Genomic DNA, 19,731 nt, shown 5'->3' on the forward strand with positions numbered 1-19,731 from the left:
ATTATCCTATTTTTAACGTGGCAATTACAAATTAGAGATTATGAATGAAATAAAAATATTTATGATAAAGTATGAATAACAAACTGCAATGCTCCCAATTAAAAGATTTAAAGAAATAAAAAGAAGACCGAATATTTTGATTTTGTAAACCAAAATCCTTTTCAACTTGGTATTTAAATTTTAAGCTGTTCCTATACAGTTCTGACTAACCATAATTCGAACAGCCAGCTCTATGAATCATACGATTTGACCCAACTTTATAGGACTACAAGGAGAAAAATGTTGAGATGGCTGGGACATGTTTTACTGACTATGGATAAAAGATTTCCAAAGATTGAGCATTTTGGCCATCTGACTAGGGTAAAACTGAAAGTAGGTCGTCCCTAATTTGTGAATTTACGTTTTTATTGGGTCATCTTCTTGGCATATTGCAAATAATAAATTTTAGATTTTATTTGAGAACATATACCCACCCCCTTCTCCAAAACAAACAATTTGCAGTTACATTGCCCACCTCCCCCGAATACCCAAAAATAAATCCTAAAATTGCTAGATGATTGGCTTGGAATTAACGAAAAAACTAATTATTTGTAGTCTACTCAATTCACCGAAAAATTGAATAAAATACCCTCAGTCGTTCTTGGGATACTGCTGAGATGCCTTATTGGGAATTAGCATTATCACTGTGCATTTTGATTTAATCTTAAGGCAACATTTAGTTGTTAAACATAATGGGCAAATGGGTGGGTGGGCGTGGGAGGGTGGGAATGGACGGGGGATTAGTTGCCCTCCAATCACTTTCGACTATTAAAAAGGACATCAGCCATTTCTATTTTCAATCTAATGAGCCCTTTTTGAAGTTCCCACGACAACTCCCTCGATCCGAAGTGCCCAGGTCTAAACAACAACAACAACAAAAAAAATAATATATTATACCCACATCGATCTTTACTATAAAAATGTCAAGTCTTCCAATCACTTTCAACTATTAAAAAGGGCACTAGGCCTTTCTATTTCCAATTGAATGAGCCCTTTTGGAAACTACAACGCTTTTTATAAACACCTTATATGTCCCCTGAGCATAAATTACAACCCTTACCCTAAGGTCTGTTCAGGTGGTTGTAATCCTCTAAGACCGAATTTCCAGAACTTTCAACTACGTTAAACAAAATGGCTTTCTCAATATTTTGATTGGATGTGTTTGGGGGAATGTTGGGCGTGAGAGGGGCGGTAGTCGCTCTCCAATCACTTTTAACTATTAAAAATGACCCTAGCCCTTTCAATTTCCAATCAAATGAGCCCTTTTGAAGTTTCTACGACAAAACTTTCAATAAAAATCTTATATGCCTTCAGAGCATAACTTACAACTCTTGCGCTGAGTGTTGGGGGGGGGGATGTCATTCTCAATGTCCTAATTTCAAGAACGTTCTACTACGCTGAACGAAATGGCTATCTCGAAATTTTTATTGGATGTATTTGGAGGAATGGTGAGCGTGAGAAGGGGGTTAGTTACCCTCCAATCACTTTCGACTGTTAAAAAGGGCACTAGCCCTCTCAATTTTCAATTGAATGAGCCCCTTTTGAAGCTTTGCAACAACTCTATCTATAAAAACCTTGTATGCCCCCAGGGCAGAACTTACAACCTTTGCCCTTGGGGCTCTGGGGGGTTTGTAATCCTTTAAAACATAATTTCTAGAACTTTCAACTACGTTGAACAAAATGGCTGTCTCTAAACTTTTATTGATTGTTTTTGGGGAAATGGAGGGCTTAAAAGGGGGGTTAATTACTCTCCACTCACTTTCGACTATCAAAGAGGGCAATTTTAAATTTCAATCAAATGAGCCCTTTTTGAAAATTCGATAACAACTTTCTATATAAACTTCATATGCCCCCAGGGCATATCTTAAAACCCTTGCTCTGAGGGCTCTGAGGTGGCTATCATCCTTAAAGACCTAATTTCAAAAACTTTCAACTACGTTGAACAAAATGGATATCTCAAAATTTTGATTGGATGTGTTTGGGAAAATGGTGGGCGTGAGAGGGGCGACAGTCACTCTCCAATCACTTTCAACTATTCAAAAAGGCACTAGCCCTTTCAATTTCCAATTGAATGAGCCCTTTTGAAATTTCTACGCTTTCAATAAAAACCCTATATGTCCCAGGGCATAACTTACAACCCTTGCCCTGAGGGTTGTGGGGGGGGGAGGTTTTGTCATCCTTAAAGACCTAATTTCCAAAGCTTTCAAACTACTTTGAATAAAATGGGTATCTAAAATATTGAGTGGATGTGTTTAGGGAAAAGATGGGCTGGAGAGGGTGATTAGATGCCCTCAAATAACTTTTTACTATTGAAAAGGGGACTAGCCCTTTGAATTTCCAATCGAAATAGCTCTTTTTTAAGTTTCCACGACAAAAATTTCAATAAAAACTTATATGCCCCCAGGGCATAACTTATAACCCTTGCCCTGAAAACTGCGGTGGGAATGGCCTGTTCAAAGGTATAATTTCTTGAACTTTGGACTACGTGGAACAAAATTGCTATCTCAAAATCTTTGGATGTCTTTGGGGAAAATGTAGGCTTAGAAGGGGTGTTAGTTGCTTTCCAATCAATTTCGACTATTAAAAATGACAGTGTCCATTTCAATTTCCAGTCGAATGAGCCCTTTTTGAAGTTTCTACAACAACTCGTTATATAAAAACCTTATAAGCCCCCTGGGCATAATTTACAACCCATGCCCTGAGGGCTGTGGGGGGTTGTCATCCTCAAAGACCTAATTTCCAGAACTTAAAACTACGTTGAATAAATTGGCTATCTCAGAGTTTTGATTAGATGTTGTTGGGGAAAAGGTGGGCGTGAGAGGCGGGTTAGTTGACCTCTATTCACTTTCGGCAATTAAAAAGGGAACTAGCCATTTAAATTTCCAATCAAAGGAGTCCTGTCCTCCTCAAAATCATAACTGGGACTGTCCTCCTCAAAAATATAATTTCTATCTGGAAATCAACTACGCTGAACAAAATGGCTATCTAAAAATTTTTATTGGATGTGTTTCGGGAAATGGTGGGCGTTGAAGGGGTGTTAGTCACCTTCCAATCACTTCGAAGGGCTCAAGCCAATCCAATTTCCAATTGAATGAACCATTTTCAAAGTTTCTACGACAAGTTCTTCGATACGAAGTGCCCTGCTCTTAAGGACAAAATTAATAAATAATACATTGTGCCAGCATCGTTCTTATATGCCCCAGGGCATTAATTAAAACCCTTGCCCTGAGGGTTGTGAGGGAGTGTCCTCTTCTTTACTTAGTCCCCGTTTCTTGTCTCGTTCTCTAGTGTCCCTGTTCTTTACTTAGGCAGCGCAATCGCGCTGCTTATGATATATACAACGACTTTCTATATAAACCTTATATACCCCCAGGGCATAACTTACAATCCTTACACTGAGGGCTTTGAGGGGGTTATCATGCTAAAAGACCTAATTTCTAAAACGTTCAACTACGTTGAACAAAATGGATGTCTCAAAATTTTGATTTGATGTGTTTTGGAAAATGGTGGGTGCCAAAGGGGCGTTAGTCACTCTCCAATCACTTTCAACTATTAAAACAGGCACTAGCCCTTCCAATTTCCAATTGAATGAGCCCTTTTGAAGTTTCTACGAAAACACCTTCAATAAAAACTTTATATGCCCCCAGGGCATAACTTACAACCCTTACACTAAGGGCTCTGAGGGGGTTATCATCCTAAAAGACCTAATTTCTAAAACGTTCAACTACATTGAACAAAATGAATATCTCAAAATTTTGATTGGATGTGTTTTGGAAAATAGTGGGTGTCGAAGGGGCGTTAGTCGCTATCCAATCACTTTTAACTATTAAAAAAGGCACTAGCCCTTTAAATTTCCAATTGAATGAGCCCTTTTGAAGTTTCTACGACAATTCTTTCAATAAAAACTATATATGCCCAAAGGGCATAAATTACAACCCTTGCCCTGAGGGTTGTGGGGGGATGGGTTTTCATCCTTAAAGACCCAATTTCCAAAACTTTCCACTACGTCGAATAAAATGGCTATCTAAAAATTTTGGTTGAATCCCGCGCCATTTGTAGCGATAAAAATTCAAGGGACTGGGCTTAATTGTGGTCATAAAGATTGACTGCGTCAAATTTGAGTGAAATGTGATATATTTAAAATACAAAAAATAAAATTCCTTTTTTAAAGATAATTCCGACAGAAATTAAACGTCCCCTAATTGAGTTCAAATACCGTTCCCAAGAGTCTAAATTCTTAATAAGCAAAAAGAGAAATTGCATTTTAGCTTCAGTCAAACAATGACGCTAGACGGTTTTGAATTTCGCTAAAATCTTTGCTAATAAGAAAAATGATAGATACAATATTGCTCAGGAAGTTTAAATTATAAGAGCGGTGTGAACGTTTGAATCATCAGAAATATTTAAAACAAATTATTGAACGAGGAGTTTGGCTTGCCTCAGGACTTGGGCCAATTGTGATCCAGCTCTTAGAGTGCAGGACAAAAACTATATTTTATAGTGTGGTAAAAGTGTTTTTGAGAGGATGATTAGGGGCAGAATTACTTCGGCACTCAGGCATTGCAATTCAGTCATTATTATTATCTCTGCTCCTATTTGTGGTCAATTGAAGTGAGCATTGATGTACACCTAAAATTTATGTCACAATAAATCTATCGCCTTTCTATTTGTGTTTATTTTATTTTATATGTCTGTATCTAGTCGCACGACAGAGAATTAGTTCGCATACTTCCAAGGTAGAGCTACCAGGGATCGGATTTCTACATACTATAACAGGTAATTGTTTTCGAGATAACCCAAGGAAGGGAGGCTACATTTATATAATTACATATTTCATTTTCTCGCTTTCCGCAAGTGGCACGATCGGTACACCGCTTTTAATCATAATATTATATATGGTGCTGTCTTTAGCGCTAGAAGTGGCACTATCTTGAACTTATAAGGTGTAAGTTCACAGCTTTAAAGCCTAAGATTACATTTGACTCGGTCAATCTTTATGACCACAATTATTACCAAAATTTAGGACAGCCATAAAAGTTTATCGCTACAAATGGCACGGTTGGAAGTTGGAGAAAATCATGCGAACTCATTAGGCTATAAACTTAGTAATTTAAACTTAATTATTGGAGAGATACAGACATATAAGAAAAGTGATTAGGCCTATAACCGCTAAGCTATTATAGGTAAACCCTTTAAAATATCTCATAGGAGATAATAGCCTCCCCCAAAATAGGTTAAGTGAAAAAATAAATTTATTTTGAGTTATTCAAACGCAAAAAAACGTCAGAAGAATTAGACGAACAATTAAAGGCGCAAAAGTTGGTCGCAAAAAATATAGAAATAGCAAAGTCTATCCCACAGTACAATGGACAATCAGATATCGACGAATTTAATATCCAATTGGCCCAGTTTGTAGAATTAACAAAAACAGAGCTAGTAACGTTAATTGGCATGCTCCTATTAAGATTAAATGGCCAGGCCTTAACCTTTCTAAAGCACATTGAACATACTATGGGTGACGACGCCAGCTTACCAATAAATACGGTAAACAAATTGTTAACGGCATTTAAAGATAGATTTATCCAAATCAGTTCTACAAATAAATTAAAACACGGAATGGTATGCTTTGACCATTCACAAAATATAAGAGAATATATTGATAATATACGGATTTCAGTAGAAGCAAAATACGGAAAGGTTCAGGAGAACTGTATGAAAAAGTCATACTAAATAACTTTTTGCAAGGGCTACCCCCAAAACTATATAGAATGGTAATATCAAAAAGTATTCATACGTTGGATCTTGCAGACCAAGAGGTAGAGCGATTGATCGAATTTGATAGGATGGTGGCCAATCCCAGTAAAGCAAAAACAAATAGCCAAGATGATTCAAACATAAGCCCAACTTTCAAGGGCAATCAGGCGTCTCCCAATTTCTTTTCAAGGGATAACTCCCCAGTGCCACAAAGAAATAAAACGCAAGATCCCGCTAGGCAGAAAAAAGTACGTTTTCAGCCCGTCAAACAATGTAGTTATGAAAATAACCCTACAATAATAAGATGCTATATTTGTAATTGACCTGGGCACATCGCGAGGGAGTGCCGTTATGTCCCCAATAGCACACCAAGAATTGCTGTCGGCAGTATGCAAAATTATAGCAACCATTTGTTCGGAAGAACAAATTTTAGCGCCAGTGGTGCACTAGGCTATAGCCAGGAAAGATTGCGACAATCAGTACCTTACAACGCGTACCAACCAAATTTGTACAATTGTCCCACGAATAGACAAATTAATTACCGATTTAAAAACCCAAATAATCGCCAAAGCCAATATAATGCGAGAATGGTATATAGAAATCAAGAAAATTTGCCAACGGGAATAGAAAATTTTGCAAGCCAACGGCATTGGCCGTCAGCGCCAGCAAGCGGCACTGACGCAAGACATCCAAGTTACTGTAATAATACATGGCGAAGACGGACAGATGTAATTCAATTAGATATGCCTACGGAATCTTATATATCTGAATATCTATTGCAGGCACCGACGCATGAAATAAATCCTCAGGGAAATGTTTCAGGCCCCTCAGAAATATAAATTAGACCCAGAGGGTGCCCAGAATATTTAATAGGTCCAAAATGATAGTAGTACTGTCTTGTAGTGATAGTATTAACAAGTTACCTATATTTATTGATTTTTGTGTAGCGAACGTTTACTTTAAGGCTTTAGTTGACAGTCGTGCCACGGTTAATATCATAAGCTCATGCGTTTCTAACATGTTGCCTCCGCATATTAGGCAACAAAGAAATTTTAATAATCCCAATTAACTAGCGTGACAAGGCATAAATTGGATGCAGAGGTTCAATTCGCCTTAACGTAAAAAGGGATAATAGAATCTTTCCGACAAATTTTATAATATGCGATAACTTTCCGTATGAAGCTATTATCGGTGCAAATTTTTTAAGGTCTAATAGAGTATTATTAGACGTAGCAAACAAAAGGCTTAGCTACCCAGCTAAGGTAAAGGAAGGAATTTCTACCTTAAGGAATCGTAACAGAGGTTACGAAGACAACGTAACAATAAATAAAATGTCTAGCGGTATAATGTCACAATCTTTTGAACCTCATGTCTCGCAAGGAGGACATGGCATATCCAGAAATTTGTTCAATTATTCTGAGAGACATCGCAGAGATGAAGTAAATTTAAATAATAAGTGTATTAAATCTGCAAAAATAAAAATAGGAGATATGCGACAGTATAGATCAAACGAAATTAAGAAAACAGCGGAATTATGGAAAAACATAATAAAACCCAACGTGACGCCACAAGATGCCGCAATGGCGCAACATAGCGCCAGTATGAATCTAATAGACAATGAAAATAAAGAGAAATATTACGGATTCGCGATAAGGAAAACAAAAGTCCCTCCCAAAACGATGCAAAGAATTCAAATATCACAGATGATGGAACCAGTGGATAGCAAATCTGAAATAAGGTTTGCGACCCCATCTGAAATTCCGGAAAACCTGCTATGCGAGGAACAGATTATAGCTTACAAAAAATGAGAAGGTATTACTTGGGCAACAAATAGCCACAAAAATGACACAATTACAATAAAAAAGGGGATATCTTTAGTGCCAATCCAGGATTTATCGGAGAATGATCTGAACAGATTGGAAAATTCCAAAAGAAACCTATTTAAAGGCATTAAAACATCAATTAATAAATATCTTCTAACCAAATCGCAATTCTGAAACAAATTTAATATGGATCATATTACGGACTTAGAACTTAAGAAAAAATTATGCGAATTATTATGGAATTTAAAAGATGTATTTTCCGTATCCGAAGATGACATCGGAATGATACAGTTTTATTAAAATTCGATTTTAACGACTGGTAACCCTGTAGCAAAACAGCCATATCGTGTGCCGTATAAGCACAAAGAATAATTAAAAAATAAAATCCATTAATTAGAAAAAAAATGAAATTATACGCCCAAGTATAAGTCCGTATAGGGCACCAGTAATCTTGGTACCAAAAAAGAATGGCGACCTTAGACTTGTAGTAGATTATAGAGCCCTTAACAAACAGGTAGTTAGCGATAAATTTTCTTTACCAAGAATAGATGAAATTCTTGACTCCATTTCAAGCAAAAACAAAATTTTTACTTCTTTGGATCTTACCCAAGGCTACCACCAAGTGAAAATAGCGGAAAAAGATGTCCATAAAACTGTGTTTTCAACAGCTCAATGTGGTTCATATGAATACTTAAGAGTACCTTTTGGACTTAAAACAAGTTCAAGCGCGCCATGTAGACCCTTATTACATCTATTAAGAGGATTAAAGAATATCATTCATTTTGTTGATGATGTCATATGCGTGGGAGAAAACGCTGAACTACACTTAGCAACATTAGCTAAGGTATTCGAGAAAATCAGACAAGGCAATTTAAAATGCCGGCCTGAAAAAATAAATTTATTTCAACCTAAAATTAAATTTTTAGGAGTAGTAGTGACACAAGGAGAGATATCCCCAGACCCCGACAAAATAAAATGTGTTGAAAACCTCAAAACCCCTAGAACTATGAAAGAATTAAGAGGAATTTTAGGTCTCACTGGCTACCTTAGAAAATTCGTGCGCAATTATGCCCAAATTGCGAAACCCCTCACGGAATTAATTAAAGGGAACTCCCAAAATGTTAACCCAGGAAGCTCAAACTTCCCTAGACCGTCTCAAAAAGGCACTCACTTCTGAACCAATATTATCACTTCCTGATTTCGAAAACGGACAATTTGTGGTCAAAACCGATGCTAGTTCAAAGGGCATTGGCGCAATTCTTTGGCAAAAAGCCCCGGTAGAAAACCCTAATCCTCTAGAGGGAATGCCTAAACAAAAAAAAATATAAAAAGTTATATGCTATTCGAGTAGAACCTTATCAAAAGGCGAAAGTAGTTATTCCGCCACAAACTTAGAATTATTATCTATAATCCATCACTTGGACAAATTTAGACAATATTTAATTAGTAAAAAGTTTATAACATGATCAGACCATATAATCTTGCAGTACCGGCTCACATTTATAAGCCCAACGGGAATTCTAGATAGAAGGATAAGTAACATCAAAGACCTAGATTGTCAATTTGAATATTTAAAGGTAAAAAAAATGCAGCTTGTTACTTTTTGAGTAGATACCCAGAAAATATGCCGTCGGATACTGAGGAAAATGAAGTTAAAGCTATCAATGCTAAGAACAAACATGAATGTAAGAAAAACAAAGTTAAAGACACAGTAAAAGAAAACAGTAAGGTTAACTATTGTCTCCTGTCCTTAGAAAATATAAAAAGAAAGCAAAAAAAGGACGAAATGTGTGTAGCACTTATTAATTATTTTGTGAATGATGATGCGTTACCAGATAAATTCAAAACTCTTAGAAAAGGGATAGATACTTTTATTATGATCTTGATGAAGAAATACTATGTAGAATCGTGACCGCTGAGACAAATAGAAACCAAGCATCAATAATACCGGTGTTACCCCAAAACTTAATAACACCTGCATTTGAATATTTTCATTCAGATATAGGTGGACATTTAGGAGTAACGAACACTTTCCATATATTAAAAGAATATTTTTACGTGCCGTCGGGAATAACAAAACTTAAAGAATTTGTAAGCATATACAAAGCGTGTAACTTAAGAAAAAAAACCCCAAGCTTATCCTAATCCTCCAATGGGAAGGGTCCCGGTAGCATAGTGCCCCTTCGATATTGTCTCATTTTACTTATATGGAAACAGCGGAGGCTTGCCTGTTTCCAACGAGGCCATACTTGTATTCTTTCGGTTATAGATCACTTTTCTGGATTTACTTTAGCAAAAGCATTAAAAAATCAAGGCGCTTACGCCACAAGTAAGGCGTTAGCAAAATTATTTTTAAAATTTTGCATTCCAAATAAGGTTTTAACCGACAACGGAAGCAATTTTGTTTCAAAGGTAACAAAAGACTTAATGAGTTCTTAATATAGAGAAAATGGTGACCAACCCCGTACCACCCCCAAGCTAATGGTAAAATAGAAAATAGGCATAAAATATTTTCGAACGTATTAAGTATTTATACAAAAGACAACAGGAACGATTGGGATCAATTCTTACTTTATTTAACTAACGTGATCAATACTGCTTATTCAGAAACAACTAAAGATAATCCATTTTACTTACTTTTTGGTCGTGATTTTAGAATCCCGTATGATGAGATTATTGAGTCCCGACAATATTACAATAACTCGGAGGATTACAAACAAGAATTCATAAATAGGATGAGAAAAACTTATAAGATAGTTAGGCAAGAGTTGGAAAAATGTAAAATAAACTAAGAACTAAGAAACCAACCCAAAGTCAAGGAGAACATAGATTTTAAAATAGGAGATTGCGTCTACCTAAAAAATGAGGCAAAAGTGGAAGGCAAGGAACTTTTCAACAAATATTGTGGACCCTACAGAGTAGTCAAAATGTACGATAACAATTATACTTTAAAAATGGTAAACCCCGAGAGTGGAAGGACTCACAAGGCGCATGTTAGCCGAATAAAAAGAGCAAAATTTCCAGAGAGATGGGTATCACATCCCTCCTCTACTGATTCGTCAGATTCGGAAAATGAGCCCCCTAAATCAAGATTGGCAGAGCTAAAACCCTTTAATTTTAAACAAGATTATTTTGAGGATGAGAGTGATGAGGAAAACTTTGAAAAATTTTTAGCTATGAAAAACATAGTTATTCCCAAGAAAAAATCCCTAATACCAGTAAGAATAAAAACGCCAAAAGATCCAAAAAGTTCATCATCGGAGAGCGCAGGAGAATTAGATTATTCGATATCTCCGAAAAACAAATTTCTCCTTGATAGAATTTCAACCCCTTGTCGCCCCAAAAGATTTCCAGACGACATGGTTTCCCCTGCAACACCAATAGAAAGGTCCCTGTCATTACAGGAAGAATTGAACAGAGCTGTAGAAACTCCAGGTATTACTGTAAAGAAAACTCCTACCAAAGATTCAACTAAAACAAATCTGCGAGAAGCTATGCATTTAATAAATTTCCCAATAAAAACGAGTCAAAGCACATTGCCCAAGAATAAAACTCCCGAGGATGACCAGCAAGGACAATTTCATGATATAACTGTGTCCAAGGTCAAACCTAAACAATGGACTTCATGGAGGGAATCACTAGTGCAAAGAATGCCCCACCCCCCTGAAGACATGGCATTTAAACAGTGGAGGAACCCTGCAAAAACTTTTGATTCCTCTCAAGCTCTCAAGAGTCTTTCAAATCTCCTGAGCTGAAAACTCAAAGCGAGAACTTAGAGAATAAACCTTCTACTTCCAGAGGAGTAAAAATTTACGAAGGAAGGGCAGGTGATACCTCAAAAAGTGCCACCTCTAAAAATTCTAATGTGGATTCGTCGGAAACCAGTTCCGAAGAGTCTGACGGCTAATCAGACCATATAGTAGTTAAAGAAGTAGGGAAATCAAAACCGACTTCAGCAGCCGCCCACGCGAAGGAAAAAAAATTAAAAGGACAAGAATTTTTGAAAAAACAATGCAAAAAGTTTGATCTTATTTCGCTAGAGAAATCGAAAAAGAAAGAACCACAAAAAGTCGAGGAGAAAGTAACGACAAAATCGGGTAGAACGGTTAAAAAACCCGATAGATGGAATTATACTTAATCAGTATAGGATTAAAAGATTTTAATGGATAGGCGTCGTAAAGGAATAATAATTTAAAAACATTTAGCTGACAAGTAAAAATCCTACAATTGTAAAAACGCTATAGAAATATTTTGTTCAACATATATCATGGCTTCGCATGAATCAAAACCGTCTGATACCGTCTGTTCAAAATATATCTTTTCCCGAAAACAAATTCTAATTAAAAAGTCACATTGCATATAATTAATTAGAATAATTTTCTTTAATATAAAAAGTCTACCCGTACCATTCCAGTACGATGTATCCAGTCCAACTGAACGAAACCATGATAGGAAGTACTAAGCGAGAAATATTCATACAACTTAGAAATGATCTTTGGTTATTTTCTGTTCCATCAGAAACTGTTGGAACTTAGTCTTGTTACAATAATACAGAAAGAATAGACCCTAGTTACAGAACAGAATTACTGATACAAAATATGGGCACGATAACCATAAAACAAGGATGTCGACTTGTGACTAAAGAGTCAACTGTTCGAAAGTCGTTAATTACCACGATCACAAGGATAGTAAGTCGCAAAATAACCAACTTCAAGGCAATTAACCTGTCGTAAACTATTCCCAATATAGAAAATGAGGAAATGAAAACCTCGTTATGGTCTAAAATAGAAAAAATAAAGGGACATTAAGGCTTACAAAAATAAAAGAAGTATTAGATTCCCAGATCCCCCTATTTAAAGATGAAGACCAGAGATTAACGTATGTGGATGATAGATACGGATTATTCTCAACCAATTTTTGGTGGAACATACTATTGGCTGTATGTTACGTATTCGCGACTTCCCTGACCATAAAAACCTTATTGATTTTTAATTATGGAAACATTTAACGACCACACCAGCGAAACTCGAAAGAGGCATCCTGAAAACCAGACGAAATGCGAAGGCCATACTCAGAACCTCACAAGGACATCCACGCCAAGAAATAGAATAGATATGAAGAAATGAGTTTATACATAGGTTTTTGCTTGTTATTGATATGGCTTGTTCTGACATTTTAGTGTCGTTTACGTAAAAACGTGCAGGTACGACGCTGCCACAATCCTTTATTAAACAGCACGGACGTGCGGGAACAATGCAGGCAAGAAATATGTTGTAAAACTAGACCTCAAACTTAATAATGTAGCGTAACTTATATTCAAGTGGTTATTTTAAATCTAATATAGAATTAAATGAGTGCTGAGAAAGATTTAGTTAAATTGTGTGTAATAAAGTATGCCGAGGAAAATAATAAGGGACATTGCTTAAAGTTAAGAGAAATAATCTCTTATATAAGAGAAATAACAACGCCAGTTTGTTAAAAATAATATATGCATATTAACATTGGCATATGCTTGATATTACCTTGTAGTATAACGTTACCCATTTATTGTAACTAATCGTATCGTTTATTATATATTATGACTATTTGTTTTAAAGAACGTGTGATTCTGCCTCGTTGTTTTTATTACAGGAAGTGCATCGACTTACTGGAAATCGATCATTACAATGCGTAGTCCAGTGCAGATACACCTAGTAGCATCTATTTTCATCATACCTCAACCAACGAAGAGTACTTACCATACACTCCAGGCAATTTTCATCCCAGCTTCGTCTACGAAAATAATAGTTACCTTTGATCGTTGTTTCCTCTACCACGAACCATATTACGTATCAGGTAACATTATATTTGAATCTCAGTATCGAGTGCATTATCGAACTATATAATCACATAAATCCTGAGAACCCCATCGACCAGTACAAGATATAAGTACCTAAATATCACCCATGATAATCCTTACGGACACATGAACCATTTGACTGTATAGTTATGATATTTGATGATCAAAAAAATTATTTATATTACGCAGATTCGCGCGTCGAATCCATTTCGACCATCTCTCGGAATCCATCCCATCCCCTCAATTTTAAAAGTTCATATTTCCGTTGTCCCATAAATGTACGAGGAAATTTCTGAAAAATGGACTTGGAAACCAACAATTGAATAACAGAAACCAAAATTAACCCCAGTGATTAACCCCTTAATGACAATATACTCCTCCCGCAAGTTAAAGCCAATATTTTGAAGGAGTCACTAAAGTTTGATGTCAACCCATTCCAAATCCAAACTTCAATTCCCCTATGATTAACCAAGGAATCACCGCAAAAAGTTAATCGGCGCAAGCCAGGCATGAACAATTCTATAGGAGAGCTATAATCTCTAAGTGCACGAATGAACAATTTTATACGAGAAATACATTCTCTATGTGCTTTGAAATATCTCAAAAATGATATGCTGAGAAGAAAACGAACGAAATCCCAATGTTCGACCCCTTAATGATAAGGCACCCTATGAACTATCAAAAGGCAGGTGAGAATGAACTCTGATAGCATATTACCACACCTGTAGTTGGAAGTATCATTTCCCAGTTGACAATTAGAGAAAGCTTGTCGTTTGAACACAACCATGCTCGAACTGTTCCATGAAGAAACTATATTAGAAGTGCTTTAAAAATTTTGCCAAGACGAAAAGAGTGAAGGATCATAATTTACAATAGAAGGATTGAGTAAGCTAAAGAGACACGAAGGTAATGAAAATAGGTGTGAATTTACATACCTTACATCTTAATAACTTCGATAACTCAAAAATTCCAATATCCTATTATTAATGTTACGTAGCAAACATCCCCAGTGAAAGTGTTCTAATGTTACCAGTGAACGTGGTAAACCCAATATAGTGTGTTTTAAATCGTTCTTGTATATAGCGTTAGATGTTCAGATAGAGTTATGTGTGCGTTGTCGTGCTATTCATTAAATGTTGCGTAGATAGAAAGCAGTGTGCCCTATAGACAGCAAAATCAAAAAAAAACTTGTAAAAGGTGAATTCTCAAAAAAAAATCTTATGTAAAGGTAGAATAGCCCCAACCTTGTTGGAAATGTAAAAGTAATCAGTATTAGATGTAGAAAAAAAAGTCTTTAGTATAGTAGCTAGGCTAGAACCATGAATTATCTTAGTCCGGTATATGAATTTTAGATAGGGATGTAGAATAAAATAAGAAAAGTAATAGAGGAAATTGTTAGCACTCCTGATTAAGCCAAAATAAAAATACGAAATATTACAATGTCAATCAAAATTATGTAGAATAAATCGTTGATAAATTGCGAACATTTCAAAAGCCCAAAGGCAAGCAAGTCCTAATGACGGGATGTCATTAAATAATGGGAAGGGTAATATGTATCATGAGTAAAATGTGATATATTTAAAATACAAATAACTAAATTCCTTTTTCTAAAGATAATTCCGACAGAAATTAAACGTCCCCTAATTGAGTTCAAATACCGTTCCCAAGAGTCTAAATTCCTAATCAGCAAAAAGAGAAAGTGCATTTTTGCTTCAGTCAAACAATGACGCTAGACGGTTTTGAATTTCGCTAAGATCTTTGCTAATAAGAAAAATGATAGATACAATATTGCTCAGGAAGTTTAAATTATAAGAGCGATGTGAACGTTTGAATCATCAGAAATATTAAAAACAAATTATTGGACGAGGATTTTGGCCCGCCTCAGGACTTGGGCCAATTGTGAGCCAGCTCTTAGAGCGTAGGACAAAAACTATATTTTATAGTGTGGTAAATGTGCTTTTTAGAAGATTATTAAGTGCAGAATAATTTCGGCGCTCAAGCATTGCAATTCAGTAATTGTTATTATCTCTGCTCCTATTTGTCGTCAATTGAAGTGAGCATTGTTGTACACCTAAAATGTAAGTCACAATAAATCTATTGCCTTTCTATTTGTGTTTATTTTATTTTATTTGTCTGTATCTAGTCGCACGGCAGAGAATTACTTCGCATACTTCCAAGGTAGTGCTCCCAGGGATCTAATTTCTACATACTATAACAGGTAATTGATTTCGAGATAACCCAAGGAAAGGAGGCTACATATATATATATATAATTACATATTTCATTTTCTCGCTTTCCGCGAGTGGCGCGATTGGTACACTGCTTTTAATCATCATATTATATATGGTGCTGTCTTTAGTGCTAGAAGTGGCGCTATCGTGAACTTATAAGGTGTAAGTTCACAGCTTTAAAGCCTAAGATTACATTTGACGTGGTCAATCTTTATGACCACAATTAAGCCCAGTCCCTTAAATTTTTATCTCTACAAAACGTGAGCGTCAGAGGGGGGTTCAATAAAAGATTTCAATAAAAACCTTATATGTCCCCAGCGCATAGCTTATAATCCTTGAGCTGAGGGTTGTGGGGGAGTGTCTCTCAAAAACATATTTTCTGCCTGGAAATCAACTACGCTGAACAAAATGGCTATTTCAATTTTTTTAAATTTTTATTGGATGTGCTTGGGGGAATGATGGGCGTGGGCGGGGCTAGCTGCCCTCCAATCACTTTTGACTATTAAAAAGGGCATTAGCCCTTTGAATTTTCAATCAAATGAGCTTTTTTTGAAGTTTTTAAGACAACGCCTTCTATAAAAACCTTATATGCTCTCAGGGCATAACTTAAAACCCTTGCCCTGAGGGCTGTGGGGAAGTGTTTTATTATTATTAAATTTTTTTCCCAGAGGCACTTCATATGGAAGGGGTCGTGGTAGAAACTTCAAAGGGAGCTCATTGGATTGGAAATTGAGAGTTCTAGTACCCTTTATAAGGTTCAAAAGTGATTGGAAGGCAACTAACACCCCTTCCACGCCCACCAGTTCCAATAACACATCCAATCAAAATTTTGAAATAGCCATTTTGTTCAAAGTAGTTGAATTCCAGATAAAAATTATGTTTTTGAGGAAGACACTCCCTAACAGCTCTCAGGGCAAGGGTTGTAAGTTATGCCCAGGGGGCATATAAGGTTTTTTATAGAAAGCCGTGTACTAGAAACTTCAAAAAGGATTCATTCGATTGGAAATTAAAATCTCTAGTGCCCTTTTTAATCGTCAAAAGTGATTGGATGGCAACCTCTCATGCCCACCTTTTCCCCAAACATATCCAATGAAAACTTTGAGATCGCCATTTTGTTCAACGTAGTTGAAAATTCAGGAATTTGGGTCTTTGAGGATAACAGCCCCCCCCCACATCCCTCAGGGCAAGGGTTGTAAGGTATGCCTTGGGGGCATATAAGGTTTTTTTTTATAGAAAGCGTTGTCGTAGAAACTTTAAATAGGGCTCATTTGATTGGAAATTTAAATGGCTAGTTCCCTTTTTAATAGTCGAAAGTGATTGGAAGGCAGCCAACACCCCTTACACGCCCACCGTTTCCCCAAACACATCCAATCAAAATTTTAATATAGCCATTTTGTTCAACGTAGTTGCAAGTTCTGGAAATTATATGTTTGAGTAGGACACTCCCCCCACAGTCTTTAGGGCAAGGGTTACGAGTTGTGCCCTTGTGGCATATATGGTTCTTATGGAAGGAATGCTCGTATAAACTTCAGAGAGGGCTCATTTGATTGAAAATTGAAAGTTCTAGCTCACGTTTTAAGCGTCAAAGATATTGGAGGGTAACCAGCTTCCCCCCAAAAAAACCCTTTTTTCCCTAAATGCTTCCGATTAAGATTTAGAGATAGCTATTTTGTTAAAAATAGTTCAAAGATCATATAACAAAAAGTCTTGTGTCAACAAATTCCCCCAGGGCCCGGGGGCGGACGCTATAAGTTATACCCTGGGGCATATATGGGTCTTATGGCAGGGATGCTTGTATCAACTTCTAAGAGAACTCACTTGATTGGAAATTGAAAGTTCTAGTTCACTTTTTAAGAGTCAAAAGAGATAGGAGGACAACAAGTCCCCTCCTACGCTCCTTTTCTCCAAAAGCATCCAATAAAAATTTTCAGTTAACCATTAAGTTAAAAATAGAGCTCAAAAGTCAGATAACACAAAACTCAGGTGTCGTCACAACCCCCCAGCACCCAGGGGCAGGCGTTGTAAGTTATGCCCTGGGGCGTATATGGTTCTTATAAAAAGAGATGCTCGTATAAACTTCAGAGAGGGCTCATTTCAAGGCCGTACCCAGGGGGGGGGGGTTACCGGGTTTGAACCCCCCCCCCCCCGAAATTTTTTGACAGACTCGAAAATAAGTCGAAAATTAGTAAAACCTAGGTAAAAATCAGTAAAATTAGTCGAAAACTGAGTCAAAAATTAGTAACCCCCCCCCAAAAAAAAAGTCAAAAATTAGTTCAACCCCCCCTGAACAAAAATCCTGGATACGGCCCTGGCTCATTTGATTGGAAATTGAAAGTTCAACCTCACTTTTTAATAGTCAAAATAGATCCGAGGGCAATAAGCCCCCCCCACACACAAAATTTTCTACAAGCCCATCCAATGAAATTTTTATAATAGCCATTTCCTTAAAAATAGTTCAAAGGTCAGATAAGAAAAAATCTTGTGTCGACGCAACCCCAAGGGCCCAGAGGCAGGCATTATGAGTAATGCTCTAGGCGCCTATATAGCTCTTATGGAAGGAATAATTGTATAAACTTAGAAAAGGGTTCATTTTATTGGAAATTGAAAGTTCTTGTTTACTTTTTAAGAGTCAAAAGAGATTGGAGGGCAACTAGCTCCCCCCCCCTCTCCACGTCCTAAATGCATCAGATAAAATTTTTGAGATAGATATTTTGTTAAAAATAGTTCATAGTCAGATAACAAAAACTCCGGTGTCGACACAGCCTCCCAGGGCCCAGGGGTAGGTTTTGTAAGTTATGCCCTGGGGGCATATATTGTTGATATGGAAGGGATGCTCGTACAGATTTCATAGAGGGCTCATTTGATTGGAAATTGAAAGTTGTTATTCTCTTTTTAAGAGTCAAAAGTGATTGGGGGCAGCTAACCTCCCCCCAAACTCTATTTATTTTTTCCCAGAGGCACTTCATATAGAAGGGTTCATCGTATAAACTTCAAAGGGGGCTCATTGAATTGGAAATAGACAGTTCTAGTGTCCTTTTTAAGAGTCAAAAGTTATCGGAGGGTAACAAGCCCCCCCAAGCCCTTTTTCCCCAAATAAATCTGATAAAAATTTGAGGTAGCCATTTTGTTAAAAATATTTCCAAGATCATATATAAATATATATATATATATATATATATATATATATATATATATATATATATATATATATATATATATATATATATATATATATATATATATATATATATATATATATATATATATATATATATATATATATATATATATATATATATATATATATATTATATATATATATATATATATATATATATATATATATATATATATATATATATATATATATATATATGCAGTCATTAATTAATTATATAGAACTCAATATCTTACCAGAATTTTCTCTTATATTATCGTCATTAGAACGATGTTTTCTCTTCCTTTCAGCCATTTTTGAACCTAAAAAACGAAACAGAAATATTTTGAATTTCGGTAAATATGGTAGTGAATACTACACAGTAAAGAATCATATTTAACTTTGAATAAACCGGAAATTCAGGTTCTTTAATGGAAAAACAACGTTATAAGGATTGAAAAAATGATTTTGGAAGAGATTGGTTAGATTTTTGAGCTGCAGTAAAAGGCATATCAGATGTGGAAAATTATTTCGGACTATTAGAGCAGTATATCATTTGATGAAGGCTAAAGACGTCAACGACTTTTGATTTATTTTCTAAGTTAACATATTACTAAAAAGTACTGGATTTCTTCAACTATCTGTTAAATATAGCTAATATTCGTCTGTTGATGGCAATAAGTAAAAGTAAATCCTGGAAAATTTTGGAACCTAAACAGAATCTTTTTAAGTTAGATAAGAGACTGTCAAAATTGTTTAGATTTTAATATTTTTCACCATCCAAAATACTGATTGCTGCTCAAACCCACCGGTTCAAATGAGATTCGTCATAAGTCATTAAAAGAGGTTGGTGCTAAGATACTGATTGGCGCTCAAACCCACCGGTTC

The 19,731-nt window shown here is 35.9% G+C and overlaps 1 protein-coding gene across 1 annotated transcript in view; it reads right to left on the bottom strand.

The window, feature by feature from the left end:
• The window catches only part of LOC148947508 (lachesin-like), a 113,026-nt gene extending 93,865 nt beyond the window's left edge, over positions 1–19,161 (bottom strand). Inside the window, exon 1 of the mRNA XM_089095873.1 lies at positions 19,101–19,161. Within this exon, the coding sequence (XP_088951999.1) occupies positions 19,101–19,158 (58 nt within the window). The 5' untranslated portion in view covers positions 19,159–19,161. The remainder of the gene's footprint in view (positions 1–19,100) is intronic.
• Positions 19,162–19,731: the final 570 nt, after the last annotated feature.

This window comes from Artemia sp. Qi Xiang Cuo, chromosome 10, assembly GCF_049724085.1.
Source record: "Artemia sp. Qi Xiang Cuo chromosome 10, ASM4972408v1, whole genome shotgun sequence".
NCBI lineage: Eukaryota > Metazoa > Arthropoda > Branchiopoda > Anostraca > Artemiidae > Artemia > Artemia sp. Qi Xiang Cuo.